Source organism: Chiloscyllium plagiosum, unplaced genomic scaffold, assembly GCF_037043375.1.
Source record: "Chiloscyllium plagiosum isolate Xiang-an unplaced genomic scaffold, Cpla_swu_hap1 HiC_scaffold_39, whole genome shotgun sequence".
NCBI lineage: Eukaryota > Metazoa > Chordata > Chondrichthyes > Orectolobiformes > Hemiscylliidae > Chiloscyllium > Chiloscyllium plagiosum.
The window spans coordinates 14182342-14201676 of NW_028270177.1; the positions used below are offsets into that span (position 1 = coordinate 14182342).

Consider the following 19335-nt stretch of genomic DNA (forward strand, 5'->3'; position numbering starts at 1 on the left):
AATCATGTTGTATTTATAATAGGTTTCGATTTATTGGTGTTTAGTTCTCTGAAAGTGCGTGATGATGATTTTAAAGAGGATTGATTCCCCTGCAGGTGGTGATTGTGCTTTGTTCTCCCCCCTCCCCATTGCGGTTGGTTTCTCCCTATTGCGTGTGACGCAGGCGGTGGGTGGGAGCAAGATGGCGGCGCTGCAGCGCTGTGTGCCTGTGTTCGGGGCCGGAGTCAGGCTCCGGCGGCTGGTGCGATACTCGGCGCTGCATTCCTTCGGGGTGACGGCCGATAAAGGCCCTGCCCACAGCCCGAATCAAGTGCCGGGTTGGCAGTGCTGCGGCGCGGTGTGTCTGCAGCGGGCGGCCGTCTTGTCGCGGAAAATGAACCCGATGGAGAGCGCGTTCGCGCAGCTGCTGGGACAGGCGAGTGCGCGCGTTGCCGCTGGGCGGGAGCGCGCCTGCTGATTGTCAGACGGATCAGAGCAGTGAGCAATTCGAACCTGCTTTATTGTACAGTCAGATCATGGTTAATAGAGTTAAAAACAATGACTGGAAACCAGAGTCTAGATTAGGGTGGTGCTGGAAAAGCACAGCAGTTCAGGCAGCATCCGAGGAGCAGGAAAATCGACGTTTCGGGCAAAAGCCCTTCATGTTGTACACCTCTATGACTCTATCAGGAATAGAGACAGAGTGCCTGCAGGGTGGATAGATAAATGAGAGGAGGGTGGGGGTGGGGAGAAAGTAGCATAGCTTCAGGGCAGAGGAAGTGACCTGGGAGTTGCAGTGGGAGAGGGACTCCCTGAGATTCTTGTAGAGAGAGGAGGAAAACCTCTTCAAGGCAGGCATCCTTGCAAGAGGATTCGCAGTAGGGTTTCATTTATCTCTCTACTCTGCCTCTATTCCTGATGAAGGGCTTTTGCCTGAAACGTTGATTTTCCTGCTCCTCGGATGCTGCCTGAACTACTGTGCTTTTCCAGCACCACTCTAATCTCGAATCTGGTTTCGAGCATCTGCAGTCATTGTTTTTACCTAGTTGATTTTTAACCCTACTGTGAATTCTCTTGCAAGGATGCCTGCCTTGAAGAAGTTTTCCTCCTCTCTCTACAAGAATCTCAGGGAGTCCCTCTCCCACTGCAACTCCCAGGTCATTTCCTCTACCCTGAAGCTATACTACTTTCCCTCCCACTCCCTCTTTATCTCTCCCCCTGCAGGCACTCTGCCTCTATTCCTGATGAAGGACTTTTGCCTAAAACGTCGATTTTCCTGCTCCTCGGATGCTGCCTGAACTGCTGTGCTTTTCCACCATCACTCTAATCTAGAATCATGGTAAATAGAGTCTGTAGTGTCCGTTATTTAATTGTGGATTTCTTGTACCCTTCTTTAATCATTCAAAGTCAGTTTTTGCTCAGAGTGACACATTAGCACACAACTGAGTTAGGAGGTTTTGAGTTCAGTTCTGCAGTGCTATACGGTCAAAGGTGCTATACCTATGATGAGACATTAAATATCACATGACACTATTGCAAAGAATTCCTGTTGACGCAAAGCACCACATCCAATTAATGCCTCATCAGTCTGTTCTTGATCATCAATAAAGTGATAGAAAGGTTCATCAATAATACTATGAAGCAGCAATCATTTAGCAATAGCCTGCTTAATGATCCAGGGGCTACCAGATCCTGACCTCATTACAGCCTTAGTTCAAACATGGACAATAGAGCTGAACTCCAGAAGGGAGTTGAGAGGCCACATTTGACCTGAATTTGGCATCAGAGAGCCCAAGCAAAACTTTGTTATTCGGAATTGAGGGTGGGGAATTCTTCACCTAGTTGGAGTCATATGTAGCTGAAAGGAAGATAGTTGTGGTTGTTGGAAGTCAATCATCTTAGCTCCAGCACACCCCAGTAGGAATTCCTAAAGATAGTACACTAGGCACAGCTATCTTCAACTGTTTCATCAGTTGGTTGGCTGATAGGAAACAAAGAGTAGTGATAAACAGCTCCATTTCGGAATGGCAGGCAGTGACCAGTGGGGTACCGCAGAGATCAGTGCTGGGACCACAGCCTTTTACAATATATGTCAATGATATAGAAGATGGTATTAGTAATAACATTAGCAAATTTGCTGATGATACTAAGCTGGGTGGCAGGGTGAAATGTGAGAGGATGTTAGGAGATTACAGGGTGACCTGGACAGGTTAGGTGAGTGGTCAGATGCAGTTTAATGTGGATAAATGTATAGTTATCCACTTTGGTGGCAAGAACAGGAAGGCAGATTACTACCTAAATGGAATCAATTTAGGTAAAGCGGCAGTACAAAGAGATCTGGGTATTCTTGTGCACCAGTCAATGAAGGTAAGCATGCAGGTATAGCAGGTAGTGAAGAAGGCTAATAGCATGCTGGCCTTCATAACAAGAGGGATTGAGTATAGAAGCAAAGAGGTTCTTCTGCAGCTGTACAGGACCCTGGTGAGACCACACCTGGAGTACTGTGTGCATTTCTGGTCTCCAAATTTGAGGAAAGACATTTTGGCTATTGAGGGAGTGCAGCGTAGGTTCACGAGGTCAATTCCTGGAATGGCGGAACTACCTTATGCTGAAAGACTGAAGCAACTGGGCTTGTATACCCTTGAGTTTACAAGACTGAGAAGGGATCTGATTGAGACATATAAGATTATTAAAGGATTGGACACTCTGAAGGCAGGAAACATGTTTCCGCTGATGGGTGAGTGCCGAACCAGAGGACACAGCTTAAAAATACGAGGTAGACCATTTTAGGACAGATGAGGAGAAACTTCTTCACCCAGAGAGTGGTGGCTGTGTGGCAGTGGAGGCCCAGTCTCTGGATTCATTTAAGAAAGAGTTGGATAGAGCTCTCAAGAATAGTGGAATCAAGGGTTATGGAGATAAGGTAGGAACAGGATACTGATTAAGGATAATCAGCCATGATCATATTGAATGGTGGTGCAGGCTCGAAGGGCAGAATGGCCTACTCCTGCACTTATTGTCTATTGTCTATCATAAGTGGGATGTTTGTTGGTAACGTAATATTCAGGACCATTCATAATTCCTCAGATAGTGAAGCAGTCTATGCCTGAATGTGGCAACATTTGACAATACCCAGACATTGGTGGTAAATAACAATCATGCCATACAAGTATTAGGTAATGATCATCTGCAATAGGATGGATTCTAACTACTGCCGTTTGACATTAACAGAATTATCATTGCTGAAACCCCTGCTATCAACATCCTGGACATTACCATTGACCAGAAATTGAACTGGACCAACTACAAAAGAAAGCAAATAGTACCTAAAATTTTATTTAACTGTTTGCTGCACTTGCTTACTTTTAGTAACTGGTATAAAAAAGTACTCAGGTCCCTATGTATGTCAACAATTCCCGGTGTATCACCATTTAAATATTCTGTCTTTCTATTTTTCCTACCACAGTGGATAAGTTCAAACATCCCATGTTACAGTGCATCTGCCTGCTCACTCAACTTCTTTAAGCCATATGCACACTCAGTTGTACGGCCAAATTCTACCCCAACTCCATTTGCAAGTTTGTTGATGACCCCACAGTTGTAGTTGGATCTCAAACAAAGATGAGACAGAGTACAGGAACGAGATTGCTTGTGGCATGGCGTAAAGAAAGCATTCAATCTCTCCATCAACGTGGGCAAAATGAAGCAGCTGGTCACTGACCTCAGGTAGTGGTTGGAGGCCATGCCCCTGTCCACATAAATGGTGCTGAGGTGGAGATGGTTAAAAGCGTTAAGTTCCTCGGAGTGATGATCACCAGCGGTCTGACCTGGTTCACCCATGTCGATGTAACAACCAAGAAAGTATAAGATATCTCTGCTTCCTCAGGAGGCTAAGGAAATTCAGCATGTCCAAAAGGATGCTTACCAACTTCCATAGATGTACCATAGAAATCATCCACCTGGATGCATCACAGCATAGTATGGCAATTGCTGTTCCCAAAACCACAAGAAATTAGAGTCCTGAACACCGCCCAGTGCATCACGAAGATCAGCCTTCCATCCGTAGACTCAATTCTATACATCCTGTTCCTTGGAAAAGCAACCAACATGATCAAAGACCCCTTCCACCCTGGGTATAGTCTCTTTCACCCTCTTCCGTTGAGCAAAAGAAATAAAAGTTTGAATACTTCTATGAATAGATTCAAGAGCAGCTTCTTTCTGTTATTAGACATTTGAACAGACTGGTTAAATGTTAATGTTGATCTCTCTCTCTCTGCACCTTCTTTGTGGCTGTAACACTGTATTCTGCACTCTTCTTCTACCCTGATGCACTTTATATAGAATCATAGAGATGTACAGCATGGAAACAGACCCTTCGGTCCAACCTGTCCATGCCGACCAGATATCCCAACCCAATCTAGTCACACCTGCCAGCACACGGCCCATATCCCTCCAAAACCTTCCTATTCATATACCCATCCAAATGCCTCTTGAATGTTGCAATTGTACCAGCCTCCACCACATCCTCTGGCAGCTCATTCCATACACGTACCACCCTCTGTGTGAAAAAGTTGCCCCATAGATATCTTTTATATCTTGCCCCTCTCGCCCAAAACCTATGCCCTCTAGTTCTGGACTCCCCAACCCCAGGGAAAAGACTTTGTCTATTTATGCTATCCATGCCCCTCATAATTTTGTAAACCTCTATAAGGTCACCCCTGAGCCTCCGATGCTCCAGGGAAAATAGCCCCAGCCTGTTCGGAGTTTAATTCAGATAAATGCGAGGTGCTGCATTTTGGGAAAGCAAATCTTAGCAGGGCTTATACACCTTAATGGTAAGGTCCTAGGGAGTGTTGCTGAACAGAGAATCCTTGGAGTGCAGGTTCATAGCTCCTTGAAAGTGGAGTCGCAGGTAGATAGGATAGTGAAGAAAGCGTTTGGTATTCTTTCCTTTATTGGTATTGAGTACAGGAGTTGGGAGGCTGTACAGGACATTGGTTAGGCCACTGTTGGAATATTGCATGCATATCTGTTCTCCTTCCTATCGGAAAGATGTTGTGAAAATTGAAAGGGTTCAGAAAAGTTTTACAAGGATGTTGCCAGGGTTGGAGGATTTGAGCTAATCTGCCTGTATAACACACAAAACAGCATTTTTCACTGTCATACGTGTAACAGCAATCAATCAATCAATCAATTAATCAAAACTGCCTTGAATGGTTGTTATATCCTCAACACTCTCAATCCCAGCTAATTCTTTGTTGTCAGCAAACTTGGAAATATATCATTTTATTCCCTCATTCAAATTGTTGATTGTATATAAAGAAAAGCTGGGGTCACAGGTGTGATTATTGTGGTATCACACAAGTCACTGCTTTTCACTTGGTCGGGGGAGAAAAGAGACTCCATGTTTCCTGTCTACTTAAGAATTCCCAATCCATGTCAATATATTGGCATGTACATTGATTTTGTATCTGCATGCCCATTGTTCCCTCTAAGCTGCGTGGTTAGTCTGTGCACATCTGGAGGCTCACTGATGATATTACTTAGTATGGTGACGAAATGTTTGAAAACGAGCCTTCCAAGTGAGTGAGCAAACCTATGTTCTGTGCACACCTCTTCAGCATGTAGACCCATTGCATTCTGGGTCTGGCAATGACTGCCGTGCACAGAGTTTGGAGGCTTGAGCAGCTGGAGGAAAAATTAGAGCGACTAGTGTGGGAGACTTAAGCGCAGATTTCTGAAAATCCAAATACACCCCATCCACTGATATTCTCTGATCTAAAGAAGCAGTATACATTTTTCTTCTAATTTTGTGTTTAGCAGTGTGATTTTGTGATGCAATATACTTTGATCGTCAGGTTTCAGGCTTGTCTGTACTGTTGTTTGATCTTTGCGGATAGGTTGGCATTTAATTTCAAGAGGACTGGAATATAAAAGCAGGGGTACACTTCTAAGGCTTTATAAAGCTCTGGTCAGACCATATTTCAAGCAATTTTGGACACCATACTTTACGAAGGATGTACTGGCCCTAGAGCGGGTCCGGAAGTGGTTCACAACAATGATCCTAGGAATGAAAGGCCTAACATGGGAACATTTGCGGACTCTAGGTCTATACTCGATGGAATTTAGAAGATGAAGGGGGATCTAATTGAAGTTTACAGAATACTGAATAGCCTGGTCAGAGTGGACATTGGGAAGATGTTTCCATTGGTAGGCGAGAGTAGGAGCTGAGGACACAGCCTTCAAGTAAAGGAAAGACTGTTTAGAATGGAGATAAGAAGAAACTTCTTCAGCCAGAGAGTGGTGGCTCTATGGAATTCATTGCCGTAGAAGGCTGTGGAGACCAGGTCATTGAATATTTTTAAGACCAAGATAGATAAATTAGGTTCTTGATTGTCAAGGGAATCAAAGGTTATGGGGAGAAAGTGGGGAAAATGGGGTTGAGAAATTTACTAGCTATGATTGAATGGCCGAGCAGACTTGATGGGCTGAATGACCTAATTTCTGCTCCATTGGCTTATGGTTTTATTGGTTCGCCTTGGTGACCTGGGTCAGATTGGGGATTGGTGGGTGATAATGGAGAAGTCATTCAACATTACTATATGTCATGCAATGATTACTCGTGGGCACAGCCAAATATCTTTCTGACATTGGGTGTCTAGATGCAGAGTTGAAGCAAAGTTACATGCAAGGTGCTTCTATTGAGTCAGTCTCATCAAAATGGAGAAAAAGGTGAGTTTTTCATATGACTGCCTGCATATTCTTATGTAATTTAATCAGTGTGAATGTGGAACCGAAATGCTGAAACCATATAAATCTTAACTGTTAAATTAGAGATCATCGCGATAAAGCCAGTGATGTTATGTTAATTTTTTTTTACTTTCATGTGTAATAGTGCATTCTGAATCACTGTATTGGTTTCACAGTTTTGTTCTGCTTGTGAAACATTTGGCCTGGAGGATACTCCTCCCATAGCCTAATGGATAGTTCAAACCCCATAGGGTTCCTGAAATGCAAATGATCTCCTATGTTTTGCAGGTAGAATTGGAGAAAAGTGTATACTCTGATCATGAGCTCCGAGTCTTTGAAGATGAAGAAAAACTTCGTTGGACTCAGGCAGATGATTATGATTCGGAAGAAGAAGAGGATGTTGGCCAAGATCTTGTGACTGCTCAAGATCTGGAAGATATGTGGGAACAGAAGTTCCGACAGTTTAGAGCTGCTGAGAGAATACAAGGTTTGGGTCCTTTAATGTTACAACTTTAGTGAACCACGTATGTTGAAGAGTGCTCAGTTTTTTTTTGCTCAATTTTGTTTTGCTAGAAATGCAGTATTTTACATCCAAAGTGTTTTTTTTATTGGAAGTGAATTCCATTTGAATCAAATCCTTCACAATTTCAATTCAGTGATTATTATGTGATCACAATTTCCTCATTGCAGTTCATTTTTCCAGAGTCTTAAAACAGTAAAGCTCCTTACTTCCCTCAATCTTGCTTTCCTCCATGCAGTTTTGACTTTTCCAACTTAAGATTGGTGTCATTTAACCACGTTTTTCATTTATCTTGGTGCCTTTCTTTCAACCTTAGTAGTTGGGCAGAATTGTGAGAAATTATTGAAGACATCCAGCAAGTTGGAGTATGTTTTTGGTATTTACAATATTTTGTTTTTAAATGTTAGTGGACTTGAGCGTTTTTGTTACTGTTTGCAGGTAAATATCTTTATTTAACTGAAATGGTCTGTGTATTCATATGTATTTGTAAATAGGTCTCGTCACAAAGAATTTCCACTTTAACAGGCCATTTTGACATTACTGATGAAGAGCTTATGCTTTAAACACCGACTCCTGCTCCTCGGATGCTGTCTTTTCCAGCACCACATTTTTTGACACTGTCTAACTCATTTGTCCTAATTTACCCGTAAGACTTTCATTCTCTTATAATTACAAGCTTAATCCTTCTAATTTTGCTGGAATATGTTGGTGTGGTACAGGGTGCTCCTAACTGTAGTTAGACCTTGAACCTTTGCCTAGGTATTTCTATAATTTAAAAAAAGTGTTGTCAGACAGCCTGGTTGCATTGGAGAATGCAATTTAAAGAGACTGGTGTTCAATAGAATGTGACTTCTGATGTTTGTAATATAGTTACATGTTGTTGAGCATTGCAAACTTTAGATTGCAATCTTGTTGACTTTCTTCATTAATTTCCTGCTGGAATGTACTGTTTACTTTGAGGAACGTCAAGCTTTGAGAACTTGTATGTATCTCTCAGCTCTATTTCTGATACTTGCACATGTCAAAAAAGCATCTTCTAAAAGGTTTCGTGTTTGCAGCCAGTCTCTGCTATCAGCCTGATGTTTGTTGCTGAATATATTCACTAGAAATATACAGTTCATTATTATGGATTTGTAATCTCAGTAAACAAACTGTAACGATCAGTTTTAAAACTGCCTCTGACAATCTCAAAATACTTTTTAATTTTATTCTCTCCTTCAAACATTGTGAATGACTCCATTGGAGCAAGACAAGTGCTATCATTTATTATAGAGAACACATGGTGGTAGGGACATTTGAAGGAGTCCAACGTTATGCACAATTCGAAAGTGACCTTTCTAATAATAATTGCAAATCTCATATGCCTGTTACATCTGTAAACAGTAACACTTTTCCTTCATAATTTTATCTCCTTTAAATGTTTGCTGTCTATTTGTGCAATAACGATAAAGATATATCAGTCTGCATGAAGAAAATTGGACTATTTATTATCCATTTGTGACAAACTTAACATAAATCTATCTTTTGGTAATGGGGATTACTGCAGAGGAGACATTGCTGAATTATGTCCGGCAACAGTATTGGCTGGCCAATTATTCAAGATTTATTTCTTTACCTTTGTCTTAGAAGCTGACAAGAAGAATGACAGATCTACATTGAACAGGCAACTGGATAAGAAACTGATATTACTGGTAAAAGAAAAAGTGGGAGATGAAGAGATTTGGTTGCTGCCACAGAGTGAATGGAAGCCGGGGGAAACCATGAGGCAGACTGCAGAACGTGCCCTGTCTACAGTATCTGGTAGCAGTATTTGATAGCTTTTTACATATAATAGTCTATAGAATTAGAAACATTGATAGTATAGCACTGAAGGAGTTTATCCAGCCCATTGTGCCCGTTATGATACGGGGGTAAACCCTCCTGCTTAATTTAAAACCAGCAACATAGAAACGATTTATCCCATGCAGTAATCTGTAAAACTTCAAGTGGCCGCAAACTGTTTAAAGTAAAAATTAACAACTTTATTTCTTAAAGTATAACAGAAATAATTAATTAACAACTCTGTACAAGTCATTACTCTGTTATCTTTTACCTTCCCTTCTGTAATACTAGTCTGATAAAGCTCCCAATTAAGATTTACAAAACAACACTTCTTATCTCAAAACCAGACAGCTTTCAGTTCTTCTATTTGAATTTTCCTGTGTCTTTTCTTCTCGGGGATTTCTGCTTCACAGGTTACTAATCCAAAAGGTACCTTTTTAAGAGAGCTATTATTCATGCAGTCTGTTTGCATGCTGGATCTTGGCAGTTCTCCTCCTCCCAACTGTTCAATTTTCACAGTCTTATACTCCAAAGCATCGGATTGTGTCATTGGCTTTTTAGATTGTCAATATAGTCAATTCAAAATTGATTGGAATTTGGTATTTTCCAGGGTGTAATTTAAACTGGCCTAATTCAAATCTATTTTTTTTTTGTCATTTCTAGGCAACTAGCTACCCCAGTAGCTGGAGCACATGTTTCATTGTGTCTTATTGAAAACACTTGGTTCTGTCACTGCTAGCTTTTAACTCTGTTAAAAGATATAGTTCACCCACATCTTCATAACACCACCCCCTTTAAGAAAAAATGAACCACCATAATGAAAAGATGGCTTTTTGTTTTCTACTTTTTAAATACATTACCCTAACATACAGATAACTTTAATATATATTCTTCCCATATAACTTCTTCCCATTACCTGAATATATAACATTAAATAAAGACAAATCTCAGCTAAACACTATCCGTTAAATCCGCAATAACGCATCTGCAATTACATTCTTCCGACCCGCAAAATGTGTGATTTTTAAATTAAAAGTCTGTAACATAAGACTTCAACGAAATAGTCTCATATTTTTATCTTTAAAACGTTCTAAGAATGTAAGCAGATTGTGGTCCACGTTCACAATCGTCTCTGACACATTGTTTGTGACATACAAATTAAAACGTTGTAAGGCCAGTGCCAAGCTCTCTCGTTCCTTTTTGATTGTGGAGTATTTCTCTGATGTATGTTGATCTTCTTCGAAAACTAACCAACTGGTAGTTCAGTCCCATCCTCATCTTCCTGTAGGAGTACAGCTCCAACTGCAATGTCATGAGCATCGATGGCGATGTTAAAAGGTTTTGAAAAGTTTGGTGTAGCTAAAACTGGTTTGCTGGTTAATATTAATTTCAAATGATCGAATGCCTCCTGGCATGGTTCTGTCCACCAAAACTGTGTTCTTCTTCAGCAAACCGGTTAATGGTGCCATTACATTGCTGAAGTTTGGAACAAACTTCAGATAGAATCTGCTGAGTCCTAAGAATCAAAGCACTGCTTTCCTTGAGTTTGGTTATGGAAATTCCTCGATGGCCTTTGGTCATGGAAGGTTGAACTCACAGACAGTGTTATGTCCCAAGAACGTAGAGGGATCGAGTTCCGGAACCATGAGGTTATGCTGCAGCTGTACAAAACTCTGGTGTGGCCGCACTTGGAGTATTGTGTACAGTTCTGGTCACTGCATTATCAGAAGGATGTGGAAGCTTTGGAAAGGGTTCAGAGGAGATTTACTAGGATGCTGCCTGGTATGAAGGGAAAGTCTTACAAGGAAAGGCTGAGGGACTTGAGGCTGTTTTTGTTAGAGAGAAGGAGGATGAGAGGTGATTTAATAGAGACATATAAGATAATCAGAGGGTTAGATAGGGTGGACAGGGAGAGCCTTTTTCCAAGTATGGTGACAGCGAGCATGAGGGGGCATAGCTTTAAATTGAGGGGTGATAGATATAGGACAGATGTCAGAGGTAGTTTCTTTACTCAGAGTAGTAAGGGTATGGGATGCTTTGCCTGCAAAGATTCGCCAACTTTAAGTACATTTAAGTCGTCATTGGACAAGCATATGGACATACATGGAATAGTGTAGGTTAGATGGGCTTCAGATTGGTATGACAAGTCGGCAGAACATTGAGGGCTGAAGGGCCTGTACTGCACTGTAATGTTCTATATTCTAACGTCACCTCTGCTTTTGCAAATTCAATTTTATTTATCACTAGTTTTGCTGCTTGTAGTTGTTCAAAGAGCTCTGCCAACTGTTCCATGTGATCTTTCCAGGACTTACTAAAGATCACTATATTGTCCACATAGACTGCACAGTTTGTTAACCCAGCCACAATTCTGTTCATGAGTCTGTGGAATGTGGCAGGTGCGTTCTTCATTCCAAAGGGCTTCACTTTAAACTGATATAGCTCATTTGCAGTTACAAATGCAGAAATTTCTTTCACTGTCTCTGATAAAGTTACCTGCCAGTAACCATGCACTAAGTTCAACTTGGTGATGTAACTGGCTTGTCTGACTTTCTCGATATAGTCCTCCAATCTACGAATTGGATATGAGTCCAATTTTGTAATGTCATTGACCTTCCGATAATCCACGCAGAATCGTTGAGTCCCGTCTGGTTTGGGAACTAAGATAATCAGCGAACTCCACTCACTCTGGATTGGTTCAATGATGTCCTCGTCGAGCATGGCCTCCACCTCCTTCTGGACCTGTATGGCTTTGAGAGGATTAAGCCGATAGGGGTGATCTTTTATTGGGGAAGTATACCCTACATCTGGTTCATGTATAATAGCATTAGTCCTCCCATATGATTCTTACATATGCCCTTGTACTTATTGTCAAATCTTTCAACTTTGTTCTATGCTCCTGACCTACCCCACTCCTCAAGGACTTCATTTTTAAATCTATTTTGAGCCACGTCAAAATCCACATTATCTGGATTTGATTCCTCACTCTGCGCAGCAGTGACTAATACCTGTTTCTCAGTTCTTTCTCTCTGGTATAATACGGTTTCAACATGTTCACATGACATAATCAATACCCTTTTTTTTGATCCAGCATCTTTACTAACTAGTTCACCTGACTCAACTTTTTATCAATTTGATAAGGATCACTAAACCTGGCTTCGAAGGGATCTCCTATCACTGGTAACTGTAGTAACATGTTCTTCCCTTGGGAGAATGTACGAGTCTCGGAGCTTTTATCTGCCACCTGCTTCATTCTAAACTGTGCCCTCCTTAGATGCTGTTTAGCTAACTCACCTACTCAGTTTAATCTCTCCCTCACTTCGATACATAATCTAAATGTGAGATCTCCGACTTTGGTTTTGTCAATTTTTCTTTAATTAATTTCAAAGGGCCTCTCACATCATGACCGAATATTAATTTAAAGGGAGTAAACTGAGTAGATTCATTTGGGGCATCTCTAATGGCAAACAATACAAATGGGATACCTTTATCACAATCATTTGGATAATCCTGACAGTATGTTCTCAACATGGCCTTCAAGGTCTGATGCTACCTTTTTAAAGCTCCCTGGGATTCAGGATGATACTCATTGGATTTAAAATGCTGTATACCTAAGCTATCCATAACCACTTAAACAGCCTAGCAGTAAAATTTGACCCTTGGTCCGACTGAATCTCTCTGGGTAGCCCATGTCATGTGAAGAAAGCTACTAACTCATTTACTACCTTTTTTGCCTTGATACCCTGTAATGGTGTTGCCTTCGGAAATCTGGGAGACACATCCTTTATGGTTAACACATACTGGTTCCCACTTTTAGTTCTTGGGAGGGGACTAACACAATCAATTATAACCCACGTGAAAGTTTCTTCACATGCGGGAATTGGCACCAAAGTTGCTGGTTTTATTACTGCCTGTGACTTAACTACCATTTGGCATGTGTGATACGTACGGCAAAAGTTAACTACATCCCTGTGCATTTCAGGCCAATAAATATGTTTTTGTACATTAGCCTGAGTCTTTCGTACCCCGAGGTGACCTCCTACGGTAGTTCATGAGCTACCCGTAACACCACCTGTATGTATGCTACCAGCAACACAATCTGGTGCACTTTGGCCCATTTCTTCTCTGCACTAACCTGCTGTGGTCTCCATTTCCATTTTGGGATTCTATCTTTCAGATAATAACCCTCCAGAATATTCTCTGCCTCCATTTCAGAGTATGCATCCACATATATATCTTTTATTGTCTTGTCTTGCTGTTGCAAGTCTCTTAGCCTTTCAGGACTAAACACTTCTGTCTGACCCTCTGCCTGTTCAGGTTTTTCCTGCCTTATTATGTCAAACAGGGTATCCGCTAACTGAAACTCAACTCCTTCATCTTTCTCTTTACTTTTTGCTTCGTGCTGTGGACTTATGATAGTGGGGTCTGGTTATCACACAGTCTGGAAAAATACCAGGATATTTCTGTTTAACTCCTCAGTTTCTTGGTCTTCCTTGGGCTTCTCACAACAAGGGGTGTCACTCCCACCTTGGATCCTGCCAAATCATTCCTGAGAACAAACTGAATTCCTGGAACTGAGACTCTGTCAATCACTCCCACTGTAACTTCCCCAGTCTTAAGTTGACACTCCAACCTGATCTTACATTGGGGAACGCTAAATTTCTTTCCATCTATACCACAAATTACCACACTCTCAGATAGGGAGGCACATTGGCTCAGTGGTTAGCACTGCTGCCTTACAACGCCAGGGGCCTGGGTTCAATTCCCACCTCAGGCAACTGTCTGTGTGGAGTTTGCACATACTCCCTGTGTCTGTGTGGATTTCCTCCGGGTGTTCCGGTTTCCTCCCACAGTCCAAACGTGTGCAGGCAGGTGAATTGGCCATGCTAAATTGTCCATAGTGTTAGGTGTATTAGTCAGGTATATATTATAGGGCAGGGGAATGGGTCTGGGTGGGTTACTCTTCGGAGAATTGGTGTGGACTTGTTGGGCCGAAGGGTCTGTATCCATACTGTAGGGAATCTAATCTTAAAAAAAAAAATCAGAAAAGTGCATATTTGCTCATCCTTTACTATCAGTGACTGGGTAGATCCTGTATCTCTCAAAATTATAACTTCTTGTTCTTCTCCCCAGTTTTTTGAGTAAACTTTACCCACAAAGGCGAATTCTTTGTAGAGATCAAGTACTAACTCCATACTCAGCCCCTGCCCAGGCTGTGCACCAGCCTGCAGCTCCCCGGCTCTTCTTGGGGTCTCCTTTATTACCTCCATTAATGCCACTGGCTTAGCTTCTTTTACCACATCTTTTCCCACAGCGCCTTTCTTTAATGATCAGTACTGTGTCTTTACATGTCCTACCTTCTGGCAGTGAAAACCCTTTTTCCCAGTGGCCTTCTGTAATTTTGTGTGTCGTAGTCCATTACAATCAAAACATATGAAGCCTTTCACCTCCTTTCCACCCTCTTGGGCTTCTTAATCATGTGGTAAATTCTTACCAGTGCTCTCTACTCTTGGTTTAATAGTGTAGGATCTCCCCTTCTCCCAACTTCTATCCCTCAGAGGACAAAATCCTGGCTGAAAGCTTGTCTTATACACCAACGTGTACTCATCTGCTAATTCTGCTGCCCTTCTAACTTCCTGAACTTTCTCTTCCTCCGAGTGAATTCTTACTGTCTCTGGAAGTGAGTTTTTAAACTCCTCCAGCAGAATAATCTCTCTTAGAGCCTCAAAAGTCCTATCTATTTTCAAAGCACGCATTCATCGATCAAAATGACTCTGTTTAATTCTTTTGTACTCAACATAGGTATGACCTGGTTCCTTCTTTGTGTTTCTGAACTACTGTCTATATGCTTCTGGTACCTATTCATAAGTACTTAAAATAGCCTGTTTTACCTCTTCATAACCTTTTGACACTTCATCGGACAATGTGGCAAAAAACTCACTAGCTCTGTCTACCAGTTTAGACTGAACTAGCACTACCCATAAATCCTTGCACCACTCCATCTGCTTAGCCAGTTTTTCAATTGAAATAACGACAGCTTCAACATCTTTCTCATCAAAGTGTGGCAGAGTTATGACATATTTGTATATATCGCTCCCCTCTCTTTTAACCTCCATGCTGTTAACTTGACTTTGCTGACTAAGTCACAACTTCTCAAGTTCAAATTCTTTCTTTTTGTTTCTCCCTTCTCTCTCTCTCCCCTCTCTCTCTCCCCTCTCTCTCTCCCCTCTCTCTCTCCTCTCTCTCTCTCCCCTCTCTCTCTCCCCTCTCTCTCTCCCCTCTCTCTCTCCCCTCTCTCTCTCCCCTCTCTCTCTCCCCTCTCTCTCTCCCCTCTCTCTCTCCCCTCTCTCTCTCCCCTCTCTCTCTCTCCCCTCTCTCTCTCTCCCCTCTCTCTCTCTCCCCTCTCTCTCTCTCCCCTCTCTCTCTCTCCCCTCTCTCTCTCTCCCCTCTCTCTCTCTCCCCTCTCTCTCTCTCCCCTCTCTCTCTCTCCCCTCTCTCTCTCTCTCCCCTCTCTCTCTCTCTCCCCTCTCTCTCTCTCTCCCCTCTCTCTCTCCCCTCTCTCTCTCTCCCCTCTCTCTCTCCCCTCTCTCTCTCCCCTCTCTCTCTCTCCCCTCTCTCTCTCTCCCCTCTCTCTCTCTCCCCTCTCCCCTCTCCCCTCCCCTCTCTCCCCTCTCTCCCCTCTCCCCCCTCTCCCCTCTCCCCTCTCCCCCCTCTCCCCTCTCCCCCCTCTCCCCTCTCCCCTCTCCCCCCTCTCCCCTCTCCCCTCTCCCCTCTCCCCTCTCCCCTCTCCCCTCTCCCCTCTCCCCTCTCCCCTCTCCCCTCTCCCCTCTCTCTCTATCTTCTAACTCCATTTTTCTCAATTGTAATTTACGTTTTTCTACCTCTATTGCACTTGTCTGTTTCTCAGATACAACGAATTGTTTATAATTTCAGCTTTACTTTTCTCCTTGGTTAAACTCAAATCTAACCTATTTGCAAATTCTAAAAGTATGGCCTTTTTCTTTCCTTCTAAACTTTCTTGGCAATTTTGAGAATCATCTTCAAATCCCAGAACCTCTTTAGCAATTTTAAGACCCATTTCTCTCATTTTCAATTTAATCAACCACAAGTCCTTGAAATTAAGCAATTTGCTTCACCTACGTTTTATTTAAAGATCTAGGACACTAATCTGCAAGTATTTAAATCTGCTGGGACTTTTCGTACTCCAAATCTATTCAAATCTGTCTAAGCCAGTTCAAATCACGGACCCGAGCCCCCAAACTATTATGACACTGGGTAAACCCTCCAGCTTAATTTAAAACTAGCAACACAGAAAAGATTTATCCCGTGCAGTAATCTGTAAAAATTCGACTGACCAAGAACGACTTGAACTAAATATTAACAACTTTATTTCTAAAAGTATAACAGAGAATACTTAACTAACAACTATGTACAAGTCCTTACTCTAACCCATCTTTTACCTTCCCTTCTATAATACTAGTCCAATAAAACTCCCAATTTAGATTTACAGAACAACACTTCGTATCTCAAAGGCAGCTTTTGGTTCTTCTATTTGGATCTTCCTGTGTCTTTTCTTAGGGATTTCTGCTTCACAGGTTACTAATCCAAAAGGTACCTTTTAAGAGAGCTATTTTTCATGCAGTCTGTTTACATGCTGGGGCTTGACTGTTCTCCTCCCAACTGTTCAATTTTCCCTGGTCTTATACCCCAAAGCTTCGGATAGTGTCATTGGCTTTTAAAATTGTCAATATAGTCAATTCAAACTTGATTGGAATTTGGTATTTCTCGGGGTATAATTTAAACTGATTGGCTTAATTTGATTTTTTTTGTCGTTTCCAGACAACTAGCTACTCCAGTAGCTGGAGCACATGTTACATTGTGTGTTATTGAGAACACTTGGTGCTGTCACTGCTAGCTTTTAACTCTCTTAAAAGGTATTGTTCACCCATATCTTCATAACAATGCCCATACCAGCTCTTTGGTAGCGCCATCTAACTTGTTCCACTCAACTGTTTCTTTCATCAATGTCTTGTACTTCATTTTCCCCTCTGACATTTATGTATTTTTCTGTACAATGTAATTATTTTATCTGCTTCTACCATCCTCTTGAACATTCCATGTTATAACAACTTGCTGTTTTTATGTATTCTTTAATTGTCATGTAGCCTCTGCTTCTTTTTGCTAATCCTTAATCATGCCTTTGTTTTATACCATCAAGGGATATGGGCATTGTTGGCTTGGGCAGCATTTATTGTCCATCCCTAATTGTCCCTGAGAAGGTGGTGGTGAGCTGCTGCCTTAAATTTGCAATCCTTAAAGTGTAGGTGCATCCACTGTGCTATCTATTCGCAACATTTTCATGTTTGCTTTCAATGACAATACTTGTAGTCACCATTTTAAAAAATATCATTTTCTAATTTATTTTGTTCCCCATCTTTTGAATTTTATAGGAAATGAATTGCACGCTGTTTTTCTGGGCAATGCTCCGGCCGGCTTCTATAAATACAAGTATCCTAAGGACTTGCGAAATTCCAGCATTGTGGGGGCCAAAGTGTTTTTCTTTAAAGCCTTGCTGATGAATGGCGATCTCAAGACCAGAAGGAAGGGTGACTATGTATGGGTAACTAAGAGTGAACTGAAAGACTATCTCAAACCAAGATACTTGCAGCAAGTTAATCGCTTCATCTTTGACACCTCAACAATATATGAATAAAAGCTTATTTTGTTATAATGGAATCATTGTAAAAATTAAATTATGTGATGGATTTTGCATTCCTCCTATGTTTCTCAAATTGTTTTGCATAGTTCCTGAGTCAGCTGACTTATTTTAATTAAGATCAAATATTTGACTGGGAATACGTCACTTTCAAGTTCTGGTTTGCACTTAGTCGATTGCTGATGAATTGGCCTTAGTGCTGTTAGTTTGGAAGGGAGGAATCAGCTTGCATCCAACTACTTATCGGTTATGTTGTGACCTCTGCTGGAAAGTATGTCTTTGGGAATCAGATTGAGGACATGATTAAACTTTGCTGTTTAGCTGTTAGAGGAAGGTTTTCTGCTGCCTTTCAAATTGTACCCACATTTGGGAAGAGCAGAAGATAAATGGAAGTGAGTGGGGCCGGTGAGTGTGGCTGGAGGAATTGCAAGTACATTGTTCCCTCCGAACAAAGCTCTCATCATTAAACCTGTCAGGGAGAAGCTATATTCAAAATATCCTCGTCAGTTCCCAGCAACCAATTAGTCCCCCTATCAACAAAACCCTGAGTCTTGAAACTCTATTCAAGCTGAGATTGATTTTAAGGCATATAAATTATTTTAAATGTCATATTATTGGTTAACCCATTAATCACAAAGTTTCCACTTAAAAACTTCCTTTGTCAGAGGTTGCAGATTGGATTTACTCAATTCTGTAGCTCCAGATTCTATATTCTATTGCTATCCTCCTTCATTTTTGTAAAAAGCATTCTTTGTGGATTCATTATCAGTGCCTATGTCAATAAACCTTGAGACCTTTGTGAACCAAAGTATAAATTCCCCTGCCCAATCTGTGCATCAATTTACCAAGATCTCTGGATTGTGGTTGAATTGAAAATTTTTTGCTTTTTGGAATAAATGCCACAAGAACCTCTACTTCACAAGTTGGTAATGTATGTACTCCATCAGACAAATTCTAACTACCAACCAATCAATGAATTTACTTATTGTTAAACTAGTAAGCAAGTTGTATTTAGTGTAAATAATTAACTGTAATTAGAAACTTTTCTTAGCTTTGCTATCTGAAAATTAGGATACAACACCTAGAACATTGCATATAAACTTGATCTTTCAAATATGAATATCTGGTTAGTACATAATCAAATGCATCCAGAGAGCCAAGAACTTTTGCTGATTATAGACAAGATATAGTGAAAGGAAGAAGTTTTAAAAGTGGTTCTGTCAGTTATTTGGTAATTATACAAGATATTTGAATTAAGTGGAATGGCTTGATTCATATTTGAGTACCACAAAAGATCCATTAGACAGTACCTTGTCCACAATGAATGGTAACAATCAAATCAAAGAAAGCAGTGTTCCTGAACTGACACCTGTTTCTGTCTACTCTGAGCATAGTCAATGTGCCATCCAACCTTCAGAAACAATTAACAGCCCGTGTGCATTCTGACTAGTAAGAATACTTTAATAGAAGTATTATAGATATTAAAACATCAGTCTTGATGCACTGCTATCCGTCTCCCGATGCTTCAGGATCTTTGAATGTTTCTCTCGCC

The 19335-nt window shown here is 41.2% G+C and overlaps 1 protein-coding gene across 2 annotated transcripts; it reads left to right on the plus strand.

The window, feature by feature from the left end:
• The first annotated feature begins 166 nt into the window (after positions 1-166).
• mrpl46 (mitochondrial ribosomal protein L46) lies at positions 167-17842 on the plus strand. 2 transcript variants are annotated; one of them, XM_043677302.2, is made up of 4 exons: positions 167-415; positions 7018-7216; positions 8876-9052; positions 17518-17842. In XM_043677302.2, exons 1-4 carry the CDS (start codon positions 182-184, stop codon positions 17778-17780), a joined length of 873 nt encoding a protein of 290 aa, XP_043533237.1. In that variant the 5' UTR covers positions 167-181; the 3' UTR covers positions 17781-17842. The 2 variants fall into 2 exon arrangements, with proteins under 2 accessions (XP_043533237.1, XP_043533239.1); XM_043677304.2 differs by having other exon boundaries at positions 8876-9049.
• The last annotated feature ends 1493 nt before the right edge of the window (positions 17843-19335 follow it).

Coding starts and splice junctions, on each gene's coding strand:
- mrpl46 (XM_043677302.2), top strand. CDS start 182: ATGGCGGCGCTGCAGCGCTGTGTGCCTGTGTTCGGGGCCGGAGTCAGG. Junction 7,217..8,875: donor AGCTGCTGAGAGAATACAAG/GTTTGGGTCCTT, acceptor CCTTTGTCTTAG/AAGCTGACAAGAAGAATGAC. Junction 9,053..17,517: donor CCTGTCTACAGTATCTGGTA/GCAGTATTTGAT, acceptor TGAATTTTATAG/GAAATGAATTGCACGCTGTT.